We start from the raw sequence: 25176 nt of genomic DNA on the forward strand, positions 1-25176 counted from the left end.
CTTCCTCTCGGCCCAGAACATTGGAGGCTATACACCACACCTCCTCAACAGTATTTATAGGAACTCAAACACTGAGATCCTGCTCTGTTCCAGTAACAAGAAGCCGAAAGCACCAGCCTGAAGATGACGAGTGAGACCTCGTCGAAACGTCGCCTAGACACCCCAACTTTTACACGGGAAGACACCCGAGGACACCAAAACCTGCATTCCTATACCCGTGAAAATCTACGAAAGCAAATATATATATATATATATATATATATATATATATATATATATTTTCGAGCTCTGCTGTTTGTAATTTTGTCTTCCTGTTTGCTTGGCTGTATTTCTGTCTGTTTGAAAAAATATTTTCAACTGCAAGTAAGATTTTGGGTGCAACCCAACACGAGCAGCTGCTGCATGAATGCCATTCATTTTGATCAGGCTTGCGCTGGAGGCTTCCCAGCGGATCGTGCCCCTTCTCATCCTCATCCAGGGGAGCTAGGGCCAGTTAATCGCTTGATCATGTTCAAAGTCAGCCTCGGAGATTTAGACACCCCCCCCCCGGATTTCACAAACAAATGGCTTTAGCCCCCTGTAGAAATTCCATAAATCTTTTGGTTTCCTAAATGAAGGAATGTATCTTCCCGCCACCCCCAGCGATTTCTTGTTTATTCTAATTTTTGAAGGCGTTGCCTGAGGCATACCAGAATTAGGGACAAAGCCATCGTCTTTTCAAGTTGCAGATATGGCCAAATTGCGATTTGCCTGTGGTTATTCAAGAATTGGAAATCTTATTACTGGGGAGCATTTTATCTGAGGGCCCTTCTCAAGACTGTGTGGAAGCTGGATCTGGTCCAAATTTCAGGCTGTTTCTATCTTAGCATTTTCTCTGGAATGGTCATTGTTAGCTCACTCAGTTATGGTTGGTTGACTTTTATTATTGCGTCCTGTAGACCAAAACTAGGAACATTGCGGTCCCTCCTAAAGCCCTGTTCATTGAGCATTCGTTCTGATTTGCTTGCACAAAGCTCATGCAGGTATTGGATTATATCCGGTCTTTATTAAGCATCCGTTCTGATTTGTTTGCCAGGCAGTTGTACAACAATGAACATTCGTCTTGCATTTATCCTTATTTGTTGGCAGGCTGGTTATACATCTTCCCCTTGGACATTCATTAATCCCGCACTTTTCAATGCTTTTCCCCGTCACTCTCCAAGCCTGATTCTTTTAAAAAGAGGATTTTTTGCACTAAGGTGCCGGGCAGAGCCCATTAATCCACTTGAACTGTACAAATCTAAAATTCTGGTATGTGCTTGAATCCCTCCTACAAAATAGTGACAGTCTGGAGGCACCCTGCAGATAAAGATACAACTACTGGCCTTGTTTGCATATGGTTTGTTAAGTCTCACTGTGGTTTGTTTGAATGACTGAACCCAACCCATCAACTTTACTGTAGTTTGTTTTCCATCAACAAAGCACAATGTGAAGTTTTTGGCTTATGAACCATGGCTTGTCCACTGTGGTTGAGCCAAACCCAACAGCCTTGCTTAACCGTGCTTCGTTTTGCTACCCCATCCCAGATGCCTGCCAAGCTACAGAGCAACAAGGCAGCTAGAAAACAAAACCCAAGTGTTGGAGAAATCAGCCATGCTTTGGTTGCTTGTATTCATGGCAACTCATGGTTTGTTGAACTAAACCATGGTAAAAGCAACCCACCCTGCCTACATGGCTGCCTACAAACTTTCCAGCTTGCTTCTGAACTGCCAGCCCAGACAGTTGAAGGCAGTGGTGAAATGCTGATTTTGGGCGTAGAAGACAGCAATGTAGTAGTTGCCATTTGAAGAAGAGTTCTGTGTCATCTGGAAGTGGCTTTCATAGTTTTGAAAGAAAAGTCACATGCGTCACTGGCTTTGTGTCGCTTTTTCCTGTTGTGCCAAGAAAGCTACTTCCAATATGCAGTTGAATCAGCAACTCTGGAGGGGGGGGGGGGGAGAAAGAGCACATCCAAAACAAGCTGGCAAACTGAGAGCACAAGTTGCAATTGTTTTGGGCCATTCAAGATTGAAAGCATCTTTTCATGCCTCAGAACAAAAGCCTTTGATTGCAGTCCTCCAGCTCTTCTGGAAAAGAAAAAAAAAGGGGGGGGGGACCTTGAAGCTCTAACGCCTGATACTTTTTTTTTTTAATTTGGGGGGGGTGCTTTTAGGCATTCGGATGTTAGACGGCGACGTGACAGATGTGGTGGAAGCAAAGGCGATTGGCACCAAACCTGAATACATCCACATCTACAGCGCAAGCTGGGGCCCTGACGACGATGGGCGGACAGTCGATGGGCCTGGCCCTCTGGCCAAGCAAGCATTTGAGCAAGGCATTAAAAAGGTGTGGGGAAAATGCAGCGCATTGTTCATAACCTTCTTCTTGGGTGTTTTTCGTTTTCGGTCCGCATTTCGCATAGGGATCTTAATGTTTCTGGCTGCTTTGGCAGGGGGTTGCCAGCCGATTCCTGCCTTCTCCAACCTCTAGTCAGCAGCTACCAACCACAATGACAATGCCTAGCCTTCAGAGGTGGTATGCCTCTGAATACCTCTGGGCACAGCTCTGAATCCCTCTAGGATACGCAGGAAGGCAGAGCTCTGTTTGGTCAAGTCCTCCTTGAAGACTTTGCATGATCACTGTGAGAGCAGGATTCTGGTCTAGATGGGCTTACTTGATCCAGCAGGCTCTTCTTACGCTCTTCTGTTCATGTTCTTCGTATCCTCCAGGTGTTTTGTGCTATAACACCCATGATGGGAGTCAAAAACACCTGGAGCGTCTATTCAGACAGTCACTGGACGCTGTGCCCCTAGCCCAGAGTTTGCAAAGTGGTCAACTTTGGGCTAATTGTTGGGAGGGTGGTGATAGCTCTACTGCCCCCAGCCTGCGGCAAGTACACCCCTCTGAGCTTGGCAACCCCTCGCTCATTGAGGTATAGGTCCTAGAAAACCAGCCACCAGTGGAAGACATACTCTGTCGCAAGCCTGCGAGACAAAGTTTTGAGGCGACACCATACTGAAGCAACCACGTTGAAAGGCAGGAAAAAAAACCCAGACAGTTGTTAGTAGCCCTTATTTTCACTGAGAGTGACCCCCCTTGTGGCAACAGTGGGACCCACAAGAGGGAATGGGGCCAGTCATTTCCTGATCCCTGAAGTTGCGGAAGGAAGTTGTAGAAGATGCATCCTTCCAAAACTTAAATCTTGTGGAGATGTAGGAATCCAGGCCAGCGCCAGCCAATGACATATTGCTTTCTGTTTCCATTTCCTCACTCCAAACACTCAGGGCCGTAGAGGAAGGGGTTCCATATTTGTCTGGGCCTCTGGGAACGGTGGAAGAGAAGGGGACCACTGCTCTTGCGATGGATACACCAACAGCATCTACACCATCTCCGTCAGCAGCACCACGGAGAACGGGAACAAGCCGTGGTACCTAGAGGAGTGTGCCTCCACCATTGCTACCACCTACAGCAGCGGGGCTTTCTATGAGCGGCAAATTGTAAGTAGACGGTGAAGCCAGTTGACTGCCTGGGCTGTGGGAAACCTTACCCCCCCCCCCAACCAAAACTTGGGATGTGAGTTCTCCAACTCAAGCGTCCCTGAGATTGACTACAGATGTACCTTGGAAGTTGAACGGAATCCGGTCCGGAAGTCTGTTTGACTTCCAAAACATTTGGGAACCAAGGCGTGGCTTCCGATTGACTGCAGGAAGCCCCTGCAACCAATTGGAAGCTGCGGACGTTTGGGTTCCAAAGAACGTTTGCAAACCAGAACACTCACTTCCGGTTTTCGATTGTTTGGATTTGGATTTTTGGATTTGATATCCCACTTTATCACTACCCAAAGAAGTCTCAAAGCGGCTAACGTTCTCCTTTCCCTTCCTCCTCCACAACAAACACTCTGTGAGGTGAGTGAGGCTGAGAGACTTCAGAGAAGTGTGACTGGCCCAAGGTCACCCAGCAGCTGCATGTGGAGGAGCGGGGAATCGAACCCAGTTCACCAGATTACGAGTCCACCGCTCTTAACCACTACACCACACTGGCTCTCAGTGGGAGCCAAAACGTTCGGCAACTAAGCCATTCAAATTCCAAGGTACGACTCTACTGGAGTCAGAACTAGGAATTAGGATGGAGCAAATCCTTCATACTTTTGAAGGCATGAAGTTCACCGGGTGACCTTGGGCCAGTCACTAACTCTCACGCTAACCTGCTTTGCAGGGTTGTTTTGAGGATAAAATGGGGAAGAGAACTATGTATGCCCCCTTGAGCTCCATAGAGAAAAGGTGGGATATAAATGTGATCCATCAATCAGGAGATGGTCAGTGTCTACCTTGTAAAATCTTGCTCTGACTTACTCTTGAGGGCTACAGACTGCCTTGGCCTTGGCCAGCTGTACAGAAGCTGGGCACAGTGGAGGTTGGTCCATTATGACAAATGGGTCACTGCCCCAATAGGTTTTAGTCTGCCTTCAGCCAGTACCACCCCCCAAGTGCCCACCTTCCTTTTTTCATCCAGTCCAGAGGATGACACCGACTGTCAGCTTTGCCCTCCTCCTTAGTCTCAGGGTTGCGCTTGTAGAATTCAAGCAGGGAGCAGGGTGCAGACAAACCTGGAATGAGCCGGCCCTGCTTGACATTAGCTCTGGCGCCACCTGCTGTTGACCTCCCCACCTTCTGGCCTTCCAGTCCCAGTGGGCCTGAGTGTGAACCACTCTGCCACCTCCACTCCCTGCTAATAGCTGCACTGACTTTCTCCTTAGGTTACCACCGATCTGCGGAAACGTTGTACAGATGGACATACTGGCACCTCTGTGTCTGCCCCCATGGTGGCAGGGATCATCGCTCTGGCTCTGGAGGCCAAGTAAGAGCTCCGTTTATTTCTCTCGCAGTTTGTAGATTTGTTGTTAAAAGCAAGAGGCTTCTCTGGGGAGCAGGACACAGGGGAGATGGAACATTTGAGGAAGGCAGTACAACAAACCATTGGTTTTCAAGTGTGCTGCTTTCCATGAATTGCATATAATTGCTTTCTGAAGTTATGTACAAGAGCATAAGAAGGAGCTGCAGACTGAGACTCTCGTAAGCCTGCCCTCCAGATGTTTCAAACTACAGCTCCCATCTGAGCAGTCTGGGGCCGATGACAGATGTAGCCCCAAACATCTGGAAGGTACCTGGGGAAGGTTCCTTTGGTGCCTTAAGCAGAAATGAACTGTCTCTGATGCTCTGGGACAGCTGGAGTATGCCAAGCTGTCACTGATGAAGTTTGTCTGCAGCCTGGGTAGCTCAGTTGGTTAGAGCATGGTGCTGATAATGGCAAGGTTGCAGGTTCGATCCCCATATGGGACAGCTGCATATTCCTTCCTCAGGGTCCCTTCCAACTTCACAATTCTATGATTTCGTTGGTTTATTTTATTTCACAAAATTCATATACTGCTTGATTGTAAGGGGCAAAATACCCTCAAAGCAAGAAAGAACAAGGCGATGAATTCATCAGTAAAAACAACTATTTAAAACATTTTTTTTAAAAAAAGATTGAAATCAACGATAAGCTAAAAAACAAGATTCTGTGTGTCTGGATGGACTTGCCTAAATCGTGAACCTTCTCATTGAGCAGCACACCTTCCCTGGATAGGCTTGCGTGGAACCCCTGAAAAGCATTGCCCCATCTTCCACTAAGGGGGCAGGCATCAGCTTCCATAACTTTGCTGCATCTTCACTGCCACAAGATGTAGTGATAATGGCCACCAACCTGGATGGCTTTCAAAGTGCGTTAGAAAAAACCCTTGGAAGATAAGGCTACCAGCAGCTCCTAGTCGTGATAGTGATATGCTCCCTACAGCATCAGTGTCTCTGGGTGTGCCTCTGAGTACCAGTTGCTAGGAGTCACTAGCAGGGAGAATGTTGTCGCACTCGGGTCCTGCTTGTGTTCTTCTGGTTGGCCACGGTGAGAGCCGGATGCTGGACTCGATGGGCCTTTGGTCTGATCTGGCAGGGCTTTTCTTAAAACCTCTCTCCCTGGTTTCTTTTGCATAGCAATAGACTTTTTTCCAGCTTTGTTTTATTTTTAGAATTAGGAGGGGTGGGGAAAATGAACCCCCGAGCTCAGACTGCTGACTACTTTTAATACTCCCATGCTGTGACTTTGGCTCTCGTCGCTAATATATTGTCGGCTGCTGTGAGCTCACAGCAGTCGAGACGGTTAATTTGTTACATTATTGTGACTGGGGATGTGGAAGTGTCTTGCCAGCACAAAGAGAGCTGGCAGCGGTGGCCTCGCTCCCCACGCCCTGCGTTTTGGGGTGGCTTGGCTCAATTCTTAAACACTTGTGTGAACGCAGTTTGAAAGGAGTGCAGTCTTCGTGACCAGTACATTGGAGAAGGTTAAGCTTGTAAATTTTGGAATTGTTTAGCTCTTGACATAAAATGCACCATTAAGTACCCGGGATCAGGCGCGTTAAGCGATGCTGAGTGCTGAGACGTTTCCTTTTTTATTGCCGGGGAGCAAATGAATTAACATTTTCCCGTTGCTAAATGCTTTGCTATAATTACAAATCTGTCTCTCCAGGTCAGGGAATGGGGAAAACTTTTCACCCAGAGAACTGCATAGGCAGTAGTGGAGCGAACCAGGGTCACAGGAATCCAAAGAGCTATTGCTATTTCTGCAGCAGGGTCCCCGTCTCCAGCATCCTAGAGCTGCTGAAGCATCATGACAAAGGGAGCTTTTTCAGCCGCTGGATGCTCCAAAGCTAAGAATTTAGGAACCCTGAAAATACAAGGGGCTTCAATTTCAAGAGAATGGTGTACAAGTTCTTTTAAATACTTCGTGGAAAACACAACTTAAGTCACCCCGGAAAAAGTTATGGGAGCACTCCGCATCATTTCCTATATGTGTGCACTGATAATAGTAGATCTGGTCAAAAGGCAACACAAGACCTGCACTGATCGTTGCAATGCATCTCCAATGATTTTTGTATAGTTAACAGATTATTGTATAATCTTAGAAGGGCTGATAGGGATAGTTCCAGAGGCTGTGTGAGAGCACAGGGTGGGGCCAGAGGCAAAAATGAGTGCAACGTTGGATGTGACTCTGACCTTTGAATGGAAGCTACATTCAAGCCTTGCAAATGCCAGAGGTTTCTATGCATGCATGCATACCTCTCTCTCCATCTGGGCAAGCAAGAGGCATTGTCACAGCTGAAGGATGCATTTCGGGTTTCCAACCAAGCAAAAGCACTTGAGGAAGGCATAGAGCAGAGCTTTCCAAACTGTGTGTCACGACAAGTTTGTGTGTTGGCTGCCGTGTGTTGGTGTGTTGGTGTGTCGTGTTCCCCATGCTCCTCCTGGGGCTGGAAAGGGGTTAGTTTAACCTCTGGTTTGATAGTAAAACTGAATTGCTGTGTCACAAAATTACACATGTCTAAAAAGTGTGTCGCCGACATGAAACGTTTGGAAAGCTCTGGCATAGAGGGCCAGGTGGGAAAGAGGGGCTGTGGCCTAGAGAGTGTGTCCAGAGGGCCGGATATAGAGCGGATATAGGGCCTAAGGTTCCCCATCCTTGCTCCAGGCACTTTAAGGAACACCTGCTGGGCAAAAGCATCACAGGACCATGTGACAGCTTGTAACTGGAATTCTTCTAAATATTTTGGCTTATACACACATAAACACATTCTCAGAGGCAAGTGTTTAGGGTAGCTAAACTACTTAAATCAAAAAGTTACATACCAAAATCTTCATACAAACTCCACTTATCTAGCTGGTATAAACAAGCACTTCCATTTTGAACCCATGACAATGGGGGGGGGGTGGATCGCTTGAGTTACTTATTAGAAACCTATTCTATTACTTTGATATTCCTCTATACCAGGGGTTGCCATCCTTTGGGGGTCACTGGACACATTTGGAATTTGGATCAAAGTATAGTGCGTGCCAGTCACAAAATGGTTGCCGGGGGCGTGGCACAACACAAAATGGCTGCCACATCCAGAACAGCAGAAAAGAGACTGGACCACAAAATGGGTATGGTCATGCCCCATCAGTAGGGAAAAGATACCTACACCGCTGCCAATGTGCACCCCTTCTCTGTTCAGAACAGATGGGAGAGTGGGTGTGCAATCCTGACGTTCTATGGGGCATATTTAAGGGGGTAAGTTCAGTGTAGGAGAGACTGAGCCTGTGCAAAAAGGAACTGAGTGGGAAGAGCAAAGAGTCTTTTGTGAAGTCTGCATTTTTGAGAGGATGTTTACTGAGACCGTTTCATGGGCACCGTAGGAGATACTGGCAAATTCTTGCTATATATACTGACTGATGTTAGAGAGTTTTCTGCTGTTGCCTTAGCCTTAGCCTGGCCATTTCAAAATCCTACCAACAGAACAAGAGAGATGTTGTCTTATCCTTGGCTTGTTCTTCCTTCCTTGACTTTTAGCCCTTTGCTGACCTGGCGAGACGTTCAGCACCTTCTCGTTAAAACATCTCGACCAGGACACCTCTTGGCCCCCGACTGGAAAACAAATGGAGCTGGACGTCGAGGTGAGTTAACATGCATGCTTGGGGGCTGGGTTTGGTTTCTGCATTGCTGAATGGAGGTGTGTCAGTCAACAAATGGGGACAACACTCTGCAATAGCTGCAGTCTATGGATCATCTTCAAGGAACAGCCCAATGTAGAGCACATTGCAGTAGTCTAAATGTGAAGAAAGCATTTATCCTGCACCTGCCTGTCCTGGCCATTTGAAACTAGCATTAAAAATGGCAAAAGTTCTTTCTCTGCTGTTGAAGCTCCATATTTCCAATGGTTAACAAGATCACCTACAAAGATCGCCTTGTGTGTCCCAAGTCTGTGTGCAACACATTCTCAGTTAGGTTCCTTCATCTGAATGCTCCAGCCATATCAGTTGCAGTCTATGTACACTCCTACTTTTTTAGAGAAAAACCTTGCCACTAGGCGATAAACCTGTATGATTCTTCTGTTTCTTACTCTTAGCAATGCATCTCCCCACACGGCGCTTGTGGGATTAAGTTATAAATCCAAATCAATATCCACAGAGATTTCTGAGCTGGAGATCTCATGTATCCATTTCAAACAGCTCCTTCTATTACTTGCCCCACAGACCTGCCAAGAAAAATGATTATTGGTTGTTCGGAGGTCTGATAATCCCCTTAGAAGCCTTTTTTATCAATGGGTATTTGCGAGCTCCTGTCTGTTTCAGGAGACAAAATCCAAGCAGTGGTGACAGATGCAAAAGCAAATAGCATTTTGAGAAGGCTTAACTTCTACTGGATTGGAATAGTGATTCGATGTGGGAAATCCTGCCTTTTTCTGTTTTGTTTCATTTTGTTTTCTTAGTTGTGACAAAAAACTATTGCCAAGGTGCAAAACAAGCCTGTGTCAAAATTAAGTTCTACCTCTGGGATTTCCTTTCAGTGACTTTAAAGTAATCCTTACAGTAAGACTTTTGGTTACTTCTGAAACAAAGTAATCTGTAGGTTCTACGTTATTTTTCCTCCCAGAAACTGTTTTTATTAGGGATGGGTATGTATGCAAAAGGAAGTACCTTTCAATTGTGTGTGTGTGTGTGTGTGTGTGTGTGTGTGTGTGAGAGAGAGAGAGAGAGAGAGAGAGAGAGAGAGAGTGCATCAGATAACAACACTAGTTTTCCTTTGCAGTTTTACAGTCAAACTGAAAATGCTTAGGTTTTATCACAGATACTGGTTAACTTCTTTAATATAAAATACATTACCAAAGTCTGATTTGGACACATGTTGCAGATGTGATCTCCATTCCAGTCCTCACAGGTTAATAGGTGGGCTGAGTCATATATCAACTGTTGTGTCAGTTCAGTGGCCCAAATCATTTTATTCGTCTGGCCTGTAGGCAGAAGAGCTTGTATAAACATTTAAGATGGGCAAAGCAATGCACACTTCATAGGAAGTTAACACACGCCACCTTGATTTGACATTAATTTCAACCACATAAAAAACATTGAAGAATCAATTATCAATCCCCCGCTTCAGATGGTTTCCAATGGTCTCTACGCATTACAGCACAGCTGAAACCTCAAAGTATTTATTGAGAAATGCTTAAGGTTTGAAGCCAGGAATGTAACAGCTAGAAAGCCTTTACAGACTTTTTCAAAATTAGCAAATGTGAAAACTGCACTTGCAGTCTTGCTTTTGTGGAATTCTTTGCTCTGCACCTTGACTTTAGTTCTGATTCCTATGGTGTTTTGAGCATACGAAGCTGTTATGTTTTTAAATGTGTTGTAAGTCACTTGGAGACCTTTGGGTAACAAACGTCTAACAAGTCTAAATAATAATAGTAGTAATTACGCGGTAATTAGTAATGGGATGCGGGTGGCTCTATGGGTTAAACCACAGAGCCTAGGACTTGCCGATCAGAAGGTCGGCAGTTCAAATCCCCGTGACGGGGTGAGCTCCCGTTGCTCTGTCCCAGCTCCTGCCAACCTAGCAGTTCGAAAGCACGTCAAAGTGCAAGTAGATAAATAGGTACCGCTCTGGCGGGAAGGTAAACGGCGTTTCCGTGAGCTGCTCTGGTTCGCCAGAAGCAGCTTAGTCATGCTGGCCACATGACCCGGAAGCTGTACGCCGGCTCCCTTGGCCAATAAAGCGAGATGAGCGCCGCAACCCCAGAGTCGGTCACGACTGGACCTAATGGTCAGGGGTCAATTTACTTTTAATTAATAATAGGGCAATATGGGGTATTAGAGACAGGTCTATGAGACTAGCTTTATCTTTTGCATTTTGCCTCTGGATGCTGAGCATGAAGTTAGATATCTGGTTCTGTTCCCCATTTTTATTTTAAATGCTGTATTTATTTCTATCAACAATTTATATAACAATAAGTCATGTATCCAAATCATTTATACAACATTATTTAGAACTAAAGCAGGGGAGGGATCAGAATATCTAAGCTGATGGCACAAGAGGCGCAAAATACACAACGTTTTGTAGGTTTTGAATGGAGGAAAATTAAAGCTGTTCTTTTGTGAAAGCGTTGCACAAACACATGAACAAAGCCCACAAGGTGCTGGGACAGGGGAAGAGTTTTGAGAGGCTGTGAAAAATAAGGGTTTGTTTTATAAACCAGTGAATCTCTGAGACACCTGTCTTTTCAGTTAGCCATTTGTATGGATTCGGCCTGGTGGATGCAGAAGCTCTTGTTGTCGAGGCAAAGAAGTGGCGAACAGTCCCTGCTCAGCACATTTGTGTCGGGACCTCAAATAAGAAGCCTTGGTGAGTGTTTAAATGTGTGTATCAGAAGTGGCTTGTCAGGTGGGGTGGAATCACTATGCTGTCTTCCTGGTAAGTAGCGCACTGTTGCTTACCTGTGGAAGGGAAAGAGGGGAAGGGAGGCAGTCAGCGCAGTGCAAACAAACCAGTGGAACCAATTTAGCCTGCCTACTAGTGCGTTTGCACAGTGTCGACCTTGCCCTTTTGAAGCCATCCGAGTTAGTGGCTGTGTCTGCTTTCTGTGGGATTTTGTTTCATAGTTCAATAATGTACTGCATGAAATAATTTCTTTATGTGTCCCAAATCTTCCAACATTATTTTTTGCATGTCTATGAGTTCCAGTGCTATGAGAGAGGGGAGAAAAAAACTTTTTTATCTACCCACTTTCTGCACATCATGCATAATATTATAAACTTCTATCATGCCACCTCTTGCTTGCTTCTCTCTAAACTAAAAAGTTTGATATGCTGCAGCCTTTCCCCCTAGGGAGCACGCCACACTGCAACATTTTGTTGCAGGGCCCTCTTGTCAGTAATAAATCTCTCTCACACACACACACAAAACAAGGTACGTTTTAGAATGGACGTCCAATGAGTCTGAGAAACACTGGCAAGAGATGAAAAGCTATATCACCCCTGCTGTGGTTTAACAGGCTTCCTTGTGTGCTTTGGCTCATTTGCAGTGTTTATAATCACCCAGTCATGGAGTTGTCTGGAGTTTGTTAGTACAGTTTAATGTGTTTACTCCTTGTGAGGCTGCAATGACAGATCTATTCCTAGATCTCCTCCAGTATTTCTTCCCTTCACGCATTATGTTTTGTTTTGTTTTTTACATTTCAACCCCCCCTTTTTTAAAGTTTGTCTGCTGCTGGTATAACTTGGTGTGGCTTCCATGTTGACAACTGTTTCTAATTACTGAACTGCATAACCTTTTCCTGAACCTCGAGGATGACTGGAAGTTGGTTCAGTTTGGCCTTGATCCCTCCCTTTCCCCTTCCACCCATTTTGGGGTGGGGATAGGTTACAACAGAACACACACACACACACACACACACACATGGAATTTATAAATATTGCCAAAAGATTCTGATTTCTGTGATCCTGAGTGAGTGTTGCTTAAGTGTACGTTCACAGGCTGTGGCAAGACTACAGAGCCAGTGTGGTGTCATGGTTATGTCACAGCCCGTCCCAGATAAGGAAGACATGTGTCTTCCTTAACACTTTATTGTCAAGAAGAACACTTTCAGTAGCTTCCATGGTGCTCTGGATACACATGCACACATGCTTCTAGCCTCTAGGTAGCTGGCCACAGGTCTGGGCCCCTTGGAGAAGTCGCAGCAACAGTGGGACCCCTCTCCTCCTCTGGGTTATGTACCCTCCTCTGACAGCTTGCCTGCCCACAACCTGAGGCTTCGCCTGCACAGAAGTCATCATTGCTTAATAATAATAATAATAATAATAATAATGGTGTAGTGCTTAAGAGCGGTAGTCTCGTAATCTGGGGAACTGGGTTCGCGTCTCCGCTCCTCCACATGCAGCTGCTGGGTGACCTTGGGCCAGTCACACTTCTCTGAAGTCTCTCAGCCCCACTCACCTCACAGAGTGTTTGTTGTGGGGGAGGAAGGGAAAGGAGAATGTTAGCTGCTTTGAGACTCCTTAAAGGGAGTGAAAGGCGGGATATCAAATCCAAACTCTAATAATAATAATAATAATAATAATAATAATAATAATAATAATAATAAAAATAATATATGCCGCCCATCTTACTGAGTTGCCTCAGTCATTCAACAAAAAATAGTAAAAACACAACATCAAACACTAAAAACTTCCCTGAACAGGGCTGCCTTCAGGTGTCTTTTAAAAATCATAGAGCTGTTTATCTGTTTGACATCTTCTGGGAGGGAGGGCGCAACTACCAAAAAGGCCTGGTTCCTTTTCAAGCCCCTCCTGGTTCTAGGAGACATTGGGGTGGAGGAAGTGAGGAATCTACTGACCTGTCGCTTGTCCCTTTTTCCTCCGCCTCAGACTGCCTTGACAATCCCTCTCCCCTGGCTTCTGCCTTGTGGGTGGCATCACACCCCATAAATCACTGGTCCCCTCTCCTGGATCTGTCCCCTGCCTCAGCCACACTCTCTTTGGAGCCCTCCCCCAATCTTTGAGAGGTTAGTGTTTCAGATGAAGAGTGGGGAGACCTGGCTTCAAATCCCACATCCGTTATGTAGCATACTAGGTGACTTTGGTCCAGTTACTGTCTACCTCACAAGGTTGTTGTGAGGATAAAATGAAGGGAAGACCCTGTATGCTGTTATGAAGAGAAATTAAAATGCAGTTAATTCAACTTCCAATAGGTGGAGGACCAATACCCATTTAATAATAATAATAGTTCGTTAATAAAGCACCTAAAATTGTTTGGCACTGTATAAAAACTAAAACTAACACTGACTCAGTCTATCGGTTATGGTCTAAAGCCAAAGTAGGGAACCTCTGGTTCTTCGGATGCTGTTGGACTACACCTCCCATCATCCCAAGGTAGGATGGCCGATGGTAAAAAATGATGATAATGATGGGATTTGTAGTCTAACAGCATCTAGTGGTAGAGGGACACAGTTTTCCCACCCTGATCTAAAGAAATGCTTACTGTTTATTAGAATCCTGCTGTTCTGCTCAGAGCATCCAAGCCAATGTTTAAAGCATAAATAGATACAATACACAACGAAATAAATGACAGAAAGTTGCATGTTGATAAATACAACTTTAAAAGTGGCCATCTCAGTCTAACAACAGCAAGCAAAATATAGTATAAATTAAAATAGCATTTTACACATTAGTGTTTGTAAACCTTATAACTGTGAATACATTAGCATCGCGTTCATTTTTGTAAAACTTACAGTATGTGTACATGTAACACACATTATCTCAGTGATCATTACAACAACCCTGTAAAGTAGGTCAGGGCTATTGTCTTTGTATCACAGATGGAGGGGAAAGGGAAGGCTGGGCTTGAGATAGTGGTTTGCTTGTGTGTGTAGATGTGCAACTGGGTGTATATGTATATGACTTTGGTCATGCCCACATTTGACGTTCGTCCCACCCACCCTTGGTATGTGCCTCCTGGAAAGTTAACCGCATGGAGATGCAAGCCTTGGCTTGAAAGTTGTCCCCCACCCTTACAGTAACACATCTCCAGCTTGCCTTGTGTTGACTAAAGGCATCTGGAAACTGGTGTTTAACATTTGCTGGAATCTTACAGTCTGCAGCTGGTCAATGAGGATAACCTAATTTCCTATCCTCCTCCTCTCCATTTCTCCTACCCTGTGTCAGTATTTTCCCCTGTGGAGTGAGGTGATTGAGGACTTGGGTCTGAGGCTTAATTCAAGCTGATACTCTCCAGTTGAACTTGTAAAAAGAGGATGGAGTTTATAGCCCAAGCAAGTAAAGGAAAAGGTAAAGGGACCTCTGACCATTAGGTGCAGTCGTGGCCGACTCTGGGGTTGCGGCGCTCATCTCGCTTTATTGGCCGAGGGAGCCGGCGTACAGCTTCCGGGTCATGTGGCCAGCATGACTAAGCCACTTCTGGCAAACTAGAGCAGCACACGGAAACACCGTTTACCTTCCTGCCGGAGTGGTACCTATTTATCTACTTGCACTTTGACATGCTTTCAAAATGCTAGGTTGGCAGGAGCAGGGACTGAGCAATGGGAGCTCACCCTGTTGGGGGATTTGAACTGCCGACCTTCTGATCGGCAAGTCCTAGGCTCTGTAGTTTAACTCACAGGGCCACCCGCGTCACAGCGCAGGCAAGTAGCTGCTCAATAAGAGGCTGTCTGATTGCCATGATGATCATTCATTCCATCTCTATACCACTTTCTATTTTAAGGAGGGGAAATCCCAAAGTGGTTTACAACACATTAAAACTTCAAATAAAACAATCCAGAATAAAACAAATTCAAGCTTCAAAACATTTCAGATCCTTCTCTAAGTGACATTTTGCTTTCCCCACTCCTGGACCAGACCCCATTGACCCAGGTGTCTGATGAGCAGTCATCTTGGATGGATAAGCATCTAGAAGCGTGTTTGAGTCAGGCCCCCAGGGCAACTCCAGGCAGGTGTGGAAATGCCTTCATTGCATCCTCAGCCATAAGAATGAATGTTTCCTTTCACAAAGACTGGGGCAGGAGGAAACAGGCTTTGGGCTAGGATCTGGGCGGACTCCATGCCACTTGTAGGTGGGGCCAAGGGCAAAACTGTGTGGAGCCATAGATGCGACTCTTTGTACAGGAGGCTGCATTACAGCCACAGACTAATAAGAGGTTTCTGTGTACAGATGTCGTTCCATCCTCCATCTAGGCAAGGAAGAGGTGTTATCGTTGTTCCGGGAGACATTCCAGCCAGGCAAATGCAGTCAGTGAGAGTGCAGAGCAGGTTTGGTGAGGAGTGTAGCTCAGGGAGAATCCTGAGGGCCACACAGAGAGGCTTGCAATGGGGTATTCGGCCCCAAGATTCCCCACCCCACAGCAGGTTCACATAGAAAGAAGATTTTAGCTGAACTTTAGGAAGCATTCCTGATGGCACAAGTTGTTCAGCAGTGGACCAGACCGCCTCGGAAGGTGGACTCTCTTTTGTTAGGCAAGTCTCTGTTTAAAAACCTCTATCGGGAATCCTGTAGTAGCCGGCTCCCTGTATAGGCTGGGGGTTGGACTAGATGACATTGGAGAGATTCTTCCAACTTGATTATTTTAAGCATTACGAGCCAGACAGAATTCACTTTGTATGACATCCTAATGGTGAAGTATATTGTTTTCCTGAGACTCCCTGAGGACAGATTCCATTATATTCATGGGGAATCTAGGTATTGTAGTGGCTAAATAGTAAGATGGATACATCAGGCAGAAGAGGTAGCTGTGTCACTATGTCCCTCTCAAACACTTTTGTCTGGCTCTAGCAATCTGTTTTATTTATTTAAAAATCCTCTCCTCCCTTCCCCTCAAAGTAGTGATCTCGAGGTAACAGCAAGTCATAAGAACGGCAGGCATATAGCAGTAAAGATTGCCTGTAAAAGGAAGAGAAAATCTAAAGATGTTAAAATGCTGTTCAGTGAAGTTAGTATTAAGAGCAAATAAAATGGGCTGTCAAAATAAAAATGTCTTAATCTGCTCTCAGAACAATGTAAGTATTACTGTTGCCCGCTTATCTTTGGTAAGGGTATTTCATGAATGAGGTGCCACCACTGAGAAGACCCTGTCTGTTTGCCACACTCTTAATCTCTCCCAATGCAGGCTCTCAGAAGAGGGTCTCTGAAGCAGATCTTAATTTTAGGGGATGCCCATCTGGGAGAAGACTGTTCTTTAGATGCTCTGGTTGACCAAAGCTGTTAGGTCTTTTAAAATTGGTTCCTTGAACTAAGCCCAGAAACTTACTAGAAGCCAGCACAGATCTTTTAAGATGGGCGATAAATATTCAGATACAGTGTGGGCATGGGAGTTGTGATCTACACACAGAGAAATCTTCATTGTTCAGATGTCCCCATTCCTTTTAGCAAATGAGTCAACCTGTATAGCAGGTTATCAAGATAATCTTTGATCCTCCAGATGCTATTGGACTCCAGTTCCCATCAGCCCTAGCCAGGATGGTCAATGGCCAGGACTGATAGGAGTTGTAGTTTGGCAACATTTGGAAGGCCACAGGTTCCCCATCCTTGCGTCATAGGCTTGTGCTTAAGCGCTCCATGCATGCAGGAACATATGGGGCTCCAGTTCTGGAGGTAAGCCCCGCTGACTTCAGTAGGAAATATTTCCACACAATTGACTGAGAATCTGGCTGAAAAACATTGCTTTCTTGGCCTTATGCGATTTGTCGGTGTTTGCGATCGGGACGCTAGAGCTGACGCTTGCTTAAACTGAAAGTCGGGAACATTTGGCCAAAACAGCTTCCTTAAATCAGTTCATGCTGCATTCAAATAATGTTTTGAAGTCCCCTTGTAAAAATCCTGTTCTCCCCGGGAAATGACATCACTGTTTATAGCTTTCATCGATTCTCCCTTTATGACTAAGGCGAAATAAAAGACCGGCGATGTAATCCCCACGAGTCTCTTCCACCATATGCTGAGAAGCGTCCCTAGAGCAAGTCTGGGGACTGGTGAGCAGCTTCCTCCCAATAAATTAGACATTAACAACATGCTCCAGACCCTGTGCTGGGAGTTGGTTCATTGCTGGTGGGCGGTGACTGTGTAGGAGAGATGATGGTCTCTGAAAGCACGAAGTCCTCGGCTGAACGAGATCCAAGACTGCTGTCGAGATTGGCTTCTCGCTTCAAGAAGGCTGTTAAGAGCAGTTATAGACTGACCCGTTTTTTCTTGTGAACTAAAGTGGCAGTTCCAAGAACCAAGTTGTCAGCATCCCCACCTGACTAAGGTAGCATTCCCAGGGGCAGGCCAACATACAACTTGGTCTCATGGCACCAAATGCACCCACTTTGCTGTAGCTAAGCAGGTCATGGTCTGGTCTGTGCTTGGATGGGAGACCACCAGGGAACACTGCCTATGTGACCTTGAGTTCCCTGATGGAAGAACAACAGGATATATATGTGCTTGCTAAATAAATATAAATGCATTTTAAAAACCCTCTAGGCTGCAATACAAATTGTTATTGGAGCAGCATGTGGTGGAGTTTGGCTAACTACCAAAATGTGCTGGTCCCGTGGGTTACCCGAGAGGCGAGGTCCAAGTCCGGTCCATGGTCAAAGGTGCAACTTGGAGGCAGTCCATAGTAGCTGAAGCTGGGTGCAAGGCAGGGAGTCGGGTGAAGTCAGGAACAGGCAAGCAAGCAAGTAAGCAGAGAGCCAGGGCAGGTTAGGAGCTCTGGCAGAAAAGCAGGACAGGGTTCAGGCAGGAACTGTCAACCAACAATGTTGCTCCCACAACTTGGGACTGGGGCTGGCCGGCTTTTATCTGCCCTGAGGTATAGGGTGGCCCAATCCTCTGGTGACTCGCCTCTCCTGGCCTGGAGGTGAGCACTCCTCCTGCGGGAACTTGGTTCCCTCCGCATCTCTGCCCTGAGCCTCTGTAGCTCAGGAGAGGCTGGAAGGTTACCGGACCCAGAGGCAAGCTCAGCTTCCCTTGATGGGGCTGAGAGTGGAGCACCTGCAGGCAATGGGTCCTCCATCACCTCAGGAGCCAGAGCAGACTCAGCACCTGAGGACCCAGCACAGGTGAGGACCCTTCAGGCTCATGCCCCAGCCCCAGCTCAGCTGGTTCTGGAGGCAGGGAATCCTGTGCAGGCTGGGATCCCTCAGGTTCAGCATCCGAGTCCGAATCCCAGGCCATCACACAAAATGTCTAAAGTGTTCCACTTTGACTTAGGGAAAGGCTGGGGAACCTGGGGCCCTCCCTTCCACATGTTTTTGGACTCCAATGCCCATGAGCCCCATCCATCATTGCCGGTAACCAAGGATGATGGAGTTGTAGTTCAGTGTGATTTGGCAAGCGAGAACAAGTTCAGCTCCAGCTCAGAACGAATGCTGCAGGCTTCCTTGGCCAACGAAGGAAGAAAGGAAAGCATGGTCTGGATATTATAGCTGTTTTTCCAACAGAGAATTGGGAGGTAGAAAGAGAAACTGGCAAACCACCAGAGCTGGTTGCCACCTCTCTAATGCACCTTGCCATGTATAAAAGAGCTGGAAAAGATAATAGAAAGGGGCTGTCTAAATGAATGAAGGCTTGGAGCCCATTTCATAGGCTGGGGATGGGCAAGCTGTAGCCTTTCTAGATATTGTTGGACTCCTATGCCTATCAACCCCAGCTAGCATGGCCAGTAAGCAGGGATTATGGGCAATGCCATTCAGCAACATCTGGAGGGCCAAAGATTCCTCAGCCCTGAACCTATTCTGTCAAGATTCTGGACTGCTGACCTCCAAAGGCTTCCCTTTATTTCCCGTTCTCTAGGTTCATCCCCACCAACAAGACGGTGCGGACGGCAACTCTAACTAACGCCTGTGTGGACCACCCTGACCATCACGTAGCCTATCTGGAGCACGTCATCGTGCGGGTTTCTATTGCACACCCGCGCCGGGGAGACCTGCAGATAAACCTCACCTCTCCTTCTGGTACGAAGTCCCAGCTCCTGGCTAGAAGGTGAGCCATTACACAGATGCCCTCCTGAGAGTTTGTAGCCTGGATGGACTGAGGTTGAAAAGGCATTCTGGGTCTGCTCCTCATGAATGCCAGTAGGTGGTACTGGGTGAGGACAGCTTGGATTTTGCAGGTGGGATTGCAACTCGACTAGGCCTGCCCATTCATAAGCCTATTTTGGCATGAAATGGTATGGATTGTATTGGGGGGGGGGGGAGTTCTCAGAGGAGATCCATTGAAATTAATGGACCTATGTTAGTCCTGGCCATTAATTTCAATGTGTCTACTCTGAGTAAAAGTTGGTTGACTACAACCCTATGTAAATAAATAATGTAAAAGCCTTCCCAAATTACTCAAAAGTTTAATAAATATATTATTATTACATTTATACCCCACCTTTCCACCAAGAAGCCCAGGGTGGTTCTCTCCCTCGCCATTTTATTCTTCACCCAGTGAGCTTCATGGCTGAATGGACATTTGAACTCTGGTCTCCCGTCACGCTAACCACTACACCACACGGTCTTTCTGCATTTTTTTTAAAAAAATGTTTTCATACTCTTTTCTTCATCTGTATTATGCACTGTATTCTGTTTCTGTATTTCATCTTTTATGCTGGTTTATTCTTTAGTGGTTTGCATTTTGTTGTCAAGTAGAGTTGTTTCAAGGTTAGAGATTGTGAGTTGGTTTCTGGGGGAGTTCCTCAAAAAGCGGGGTAGACATTTTGCTCTTAAAAAAATAAAGAACCAGGCAAAGGATTGAGAGGGAGGAGAGTAGAACGTGACCTGCCCCAGCTAGACTGCATGCCCATGAGCTTCTAAAAAAGACCTGGAGTGCGTGGGTTTATTTATTTCACTGAAAAGTATTTCTTAACGTTAAAAAAAAAAATCCTAAGCAATGTGCGATGACACAAAACATAAAAACACAAAAACAATTTAATTACAGTGAAAATATTTTTTTTAAAAACCACACAAGTTCCAGTCTTATGCAGGAAAAGCCTGTGCAAAAACATACACACAGGTCCTGCCTTATGAACAAAATGTGTTCTCTGGAAATCATTCGTTAGGTGAGCATTTGCATAATGAGTAAACGATTTCTTTTCACATAACAAGTCAACAATTTCCACTGATTCCTATTGATTCCTGACCACAGAATCTGCAGTGTGTATAAGGAACTTTGGGTGCTAATTCCTTGTGTTCTGATAAGTGAATATTTGCGTAGTGAGTGTTCGTAAAGTAGGACATGTCTGCCTTTAAAATTCTGAGGTTTCTACACACACACACTCCTCCATCTTCCATCTAAACAAGAAAGAGGTACCACAGTTCAAGAGCATCTTAGAGCTCTGCAAAGGCACTTGCTGGGCTGGTGAGGGGTGTGATGTTGAGGGAGGGACTTGGCCTGGAGAGAATCTTGAAGGCCAAATAGAGTCTCAAAGGGCCACTTGTGTGGCTCCCACATCCGATGTCCCTCACCCCTGCTGTATAGAGAGCAGGAAGCCAGGTGGTTGCTGGGAGATAGGCAAGGTAGCCATAAGGAGGTTGGGAACCAGTCAAAAACCAGGGAGAACCTCCCTCCTGACCCCTGGAGGACAACAGTAGAACTGTACCCTTTCTCCTCAAGGCTGAGGCTCTGGGGAAGAATCCCATGGCAGTTTCCTGGTGCCTCCAAGATCCGGTCCCCCCACTGAGGGCAATGTAATCAAGACCAGGTTGCACAATATGTCCACACTACACAAGGGTGGCTATAGGTAGCCACTGAAATCCACTGGCACTTGAGAGCTGTCGTTCATCATTTTATTGATACCTGCCCTCATTGGTCTCTACTTCCAGCTGCACCTGTTTTGCATATATGCAACAGGCTTTTTGGCCATGCTGCTTTCTCCCCTCCTATTAGCACTAGGTGATTTGGAAACCAGAGAGCCAGTGGGAAACAGTGCATTTTCAGGGAATTGCATGTCCCTCTGCCAGCTGCAACTTCACGTACCGTGAACATGAGCAGGAGGCCGTTACTGTCCTTTTGGATTTTCTTTTATAAAGATGCTGACAGGGCTTGCGTTGCCAATTCAGGGTCTGCTAATCCGGAAAAGCAACTGATGCCCTCTAGATACAAGCTGCTCTATGGCAGCGGAGCTGAATCAAAACAGTTAAACATTCCAGGATGCATGCTGGCAGAAAGCAGCCCAGTGTGTCCAGAGACATGCATGCTGAAATCGCCCTAGGCTTTGTGGTTTAACCCACAGCACCACCCGCGTCCCTCTGTTGATGTGTGGATGTTGGCAAATAATTGCTATTCCTTTGGTGCCAAAAAGGAGAGTTTTCAGGGTCGATGGCGTAGTCAAATTGGGAGTTCTGTTCCTAGTTTTAGTACAAATGGGTAGAATCCAACCAGTCCTACTTAGAGTAGGCATGGGGAACAGTGCCGAATTTAGGTTTGATGAGGCCCTAAGCTACTGAAGGTAATGGGGCCCTTTATATGTCCAGCTGTCCTTTGTCAACAACAGATTGTCACTTTTTTGTGTTGAATATATGCTATACGGTAATTTATGGACCAGTCCATGCAGAATGTAGGCACCCTGTATATAGAAATGGGCAAACCAGTGATATGTTAGGGAGCAGGCTAGCAGGCAGGGCCCATTACTTACATCATAGGAGCCTACACAACACAAAACACTGTTGCTGTATGTAGGTTTTATTTTATTTGTTTTTTATCTTATATTTTGGAAATGTACATCCAGTTTTCCCCCTTTAATTTTTTTGGGGGCCCCCAAGAGAATGGGCCCCTAAGCCATAGCTTGTTTAGCTTATACGTAAATCCGGCATTGATGGGGAACCTTCAGCCTGTGAGCCTAAATTAGGTGGTTGAACTAGATAGCCCACCAGTTCTCTTTGCCACCTCTTGGTGTGACCTCTTCATGTTTGTCATCCTATTAACAGACAGCACGATGATTCTAGTAATGGTTTCAAGCACTGGGAGTTCATGACTGTCCACTGCTGGGGAGAAAGGGCTGCAGGAGAATGGACACTGGAAATCCAGGATAAGCCATACCACGTGCGAAACCCAGACATGCAAGGTAAGTGCCTCTGGACTGTGTCGTCTCTTGCAGTGAGAGGCCCAAATGTTTGGTGCAGGTGAGACATGTGACTGGCTGCCACCCTACAACTCCCTTCCCTCTTTTCTCACCCCACAGCCATGAAAACGTGAAAATCAGCACATAAAACTCAAGCTTCCCTCCAGTGTTTGCATTGGCAATGTAGGGATTTCTTTTAACGCCTCTTGCGTGCTGTTTTTAGCTCTGGACGGGGCTGTTCTGTAGGTTGCGTCATACGGTATAGATCTATATTTATTTCTCGCCGACTGAAGCTTTGCAGTGTTACAGAGAGATGACATATTAACAAGTGACGGTGTTTTTGTGCTTGGTACGCAGGCCTCTTCATTCCTTAGGAGTCGCTCCTTCTCCCTCTCCAAGATTTCTGGCCCCTAGTCTCTCCCCCAACCCCCAACCCATCCTGCTTCCGGTTAGAGTCATGAATGGTGTTCAGAAACATTTTCCCCCTGTTAATACAAGAGGAGACAGTGTTCTCAGGAACTGGCTGCAGTTTGGGCAAAACAGCATGAAATACCTCTGATACAAATGCCATTAAAAGGCCTCAAGTTGACTTTTAAACACTGAACAACGTATATCAGGAGTCTGTGCCTTTACAGCAGGGTGTAAAAGGCTGGCGTAAGGACAGGATTCTTGTCCTTTTCTTTCCTTGGTGTGATTCTGGGTCTCCAAGCCTTGGCAGTGAAATAAAGGGGCACAATTTCCTCTCCCCCCCCCCATGTGACCTTTGCTATAATTTTTCATTGAGGCTCTCACAGTTGACATACCAGCTTTGGCTTAGCTTTGTCGAAGGGCTGAGAATATTCAGGTTATTTGGGTGTAGAAATAAATGGCAGTGCTGCAGAGGGGAATATTGCCACCTGGACAAAGATGGGAGTCTTTGTCAACGTTTGGACACCAGGCACCATTTTGAATCAAGATGGCGGTCCAAAATGTGACTTCACCCTTCTTTTGGCATAGATTCTGCTGCTTCTGGATATATCCTTGCCAAACTTTGCATGAGGGTTTCCAAAGTAGGGAGCAATGGTTTTCTTTGATGCTTGGGTGCTGGGTGCCATTTTAAATCAAGATGGCAGACCAAAACACGACTTTGACCTGATTTGGCCTGATTCTCGACGCGACAGTTCAAAATGCACAAATTATGCTATTCATTTTAAAAACACAAATTTTTTTTTGGTTTATTCAAATTCCTGGGCTGCTCCTGGCACTCCCTGCCACTTGTAAATAAGTGGGAGAATTGTTATTATTATCGATCATTGCTTTATCACTCTCCTTCTAAACCACCATCTGAAGGCAATTTGCACATCATATAATTTTAAAAAGTTAAACACAGAAAAAACAACAAACACATTTAAAACAAAACAGATGTGAAACTAAAAGACTAACATGGGGCAGAAGCTCCCTGTGATGTTCAAATGTGTGCCCCTCATGCTTTCCATGACATTTTGGGATTCCATAACATAAATTTGATGGATTGAAAGTCATGATCATCTTGCACCCAACAGTGTTACATTTCTGCACTTGGTTTAAGCAAATCAGTGCAACGTAGTCTGTTTAATGCTGCACAGGCATTTTAAATGTGCCTGCTTTGCTGCTCTTCAATATTTACATTTTGTCGATCTGGAATGTGATGTTCCACCACCAAGAAGCACTCTGGAAGCAGGAGGACAGGTCTGGGCCAGGGCTGTAGCTCAGTGGTGGAGCATGCTTTGCATGCAGGAAGGTTTAGTCTCCAGAATCCCTAGGGTGGGCTGGGAGAGCTCCCCGTCTCCTAGTCTGCATTGTTGCGCCGGCTGCAAAGAAGTGGGATTGCACCAGGGACACACAACACACATTCTCTTCCAGCCACCTGTGGCCCTTCCCCAAGCATCTACCTGCTAGACTTGGAATGGTCCCGGTCCAAGATCTTGGAGAATTGTTGCCGGCCAGTGTGGACCATATTGAGCTAGTTGGAACAATCGTCTTACCTTTGTGTAAGGCAGCTTTCTTTGGAAAAGCGACAGCCAATGGTGCGGATGTGAGCCCCTTAAAGGAAAGGAGGGATAAATGGCGTACCTGCAACTTAAGTTATGTTCTGGGGATCACGCCTAAAGCCAAAATCGTGCATAGTCAAAATACATTGAGTGCAATGGTGGGTGGGATTGCCGAAGTCATTTTTTCCAGACACCTGCCCTCTTTCCTCCTTTTTAATTTTTTTAAATTATTCTGCACATGTGGTGGGAGTGTCCCAAAATCCAACTATTCTGGATGACAGCCATACAAGAAATATGTACAATAACTAAGCAAGTAATAGACATCACCCCAGAATTGGCCCTACTAAACATCTTCCAAGACAACAATGCCCATTTACACCACAAAGAACTCACAACCCACCTGCTCTCAGCAGCCAGAAATACCATAACCAGACACTGGAGAGACCTGTCAGGAGTAAGCATGGACCAATGGTACCAAATAGTATGGGAAACAGCCCTACTAGAAAAATTAACTAATAAACTGAAACTGACACGGGGACGAACAGAAGAAGACACCTTCACCCCGGTATGGCTCCCCTTTATCACACACACAGCCCAACAGGACAATGACAATAATCCACCAACAGCATACAAATCAATATGGCTAACCTGATCCAAAACACCCACCCACCTCACTCACACATGAAAACAAAGATCACCACAGCCAATCACAAGCAAACAATC

The 25176-nt window shown here is 45.8% G+C and overlaps 1 protein-coding gene across 3 annotated transcripts in view; it reads left to right on the top strand.

Moving 5' to 3' along the window:
* PCSK6 (proprotein convertase subtilisin/kexin type 6) overlaps positions 1-25176 on the top strand; it is a 110273-nt gene that overhangs the window by 52408 nt on the left and 32689 nt on the right. For all 3 annotated transcript variants that reach the window (XR_003703772.2, XM_077918974.1, XM_028707199.2), the window contains exons 7-13: positions 2192-2364; positions 3303-3515; positions 4775-4875; positions 8434-8537; positions 11142-11259; positions 19195-19383; positions 22311-22447. Coding sequence is in view for 2 of the 3 variants with exons in the window: in XM_077918974.1 (XP_077775100.1) it covers positions 2192-2364; positions 3303-3515; positions 4775-4875; positions 8434-8537; positions 11142-11259; positions 19195-19383; positions 22311-22447 (1035 nt within the window). In the remaining variant the exon portion in view is untranslated. The remainder of the gene's footprint in view (positions 1-2191; positions 2365-3302; positions 3516-4774; positions 4876-8433; positions 8538-11141; positions 11260-19194; positions 19384-22310; positions 22448-25176) is intronic.

This window comes from Podarcis muralis, chromosome 14, assembly GCF_964188315.1.
Source record: "Podarcis muralis chromosome 14, rPodMur119.hap1.1, whole genome shotgun sequence".
Lineage (NCBI taxonomy): Eukaryota > Metazoa > Chordata > Lepidosauria > Squamata > Lacertidae > Podarcis > Podarcis muralis.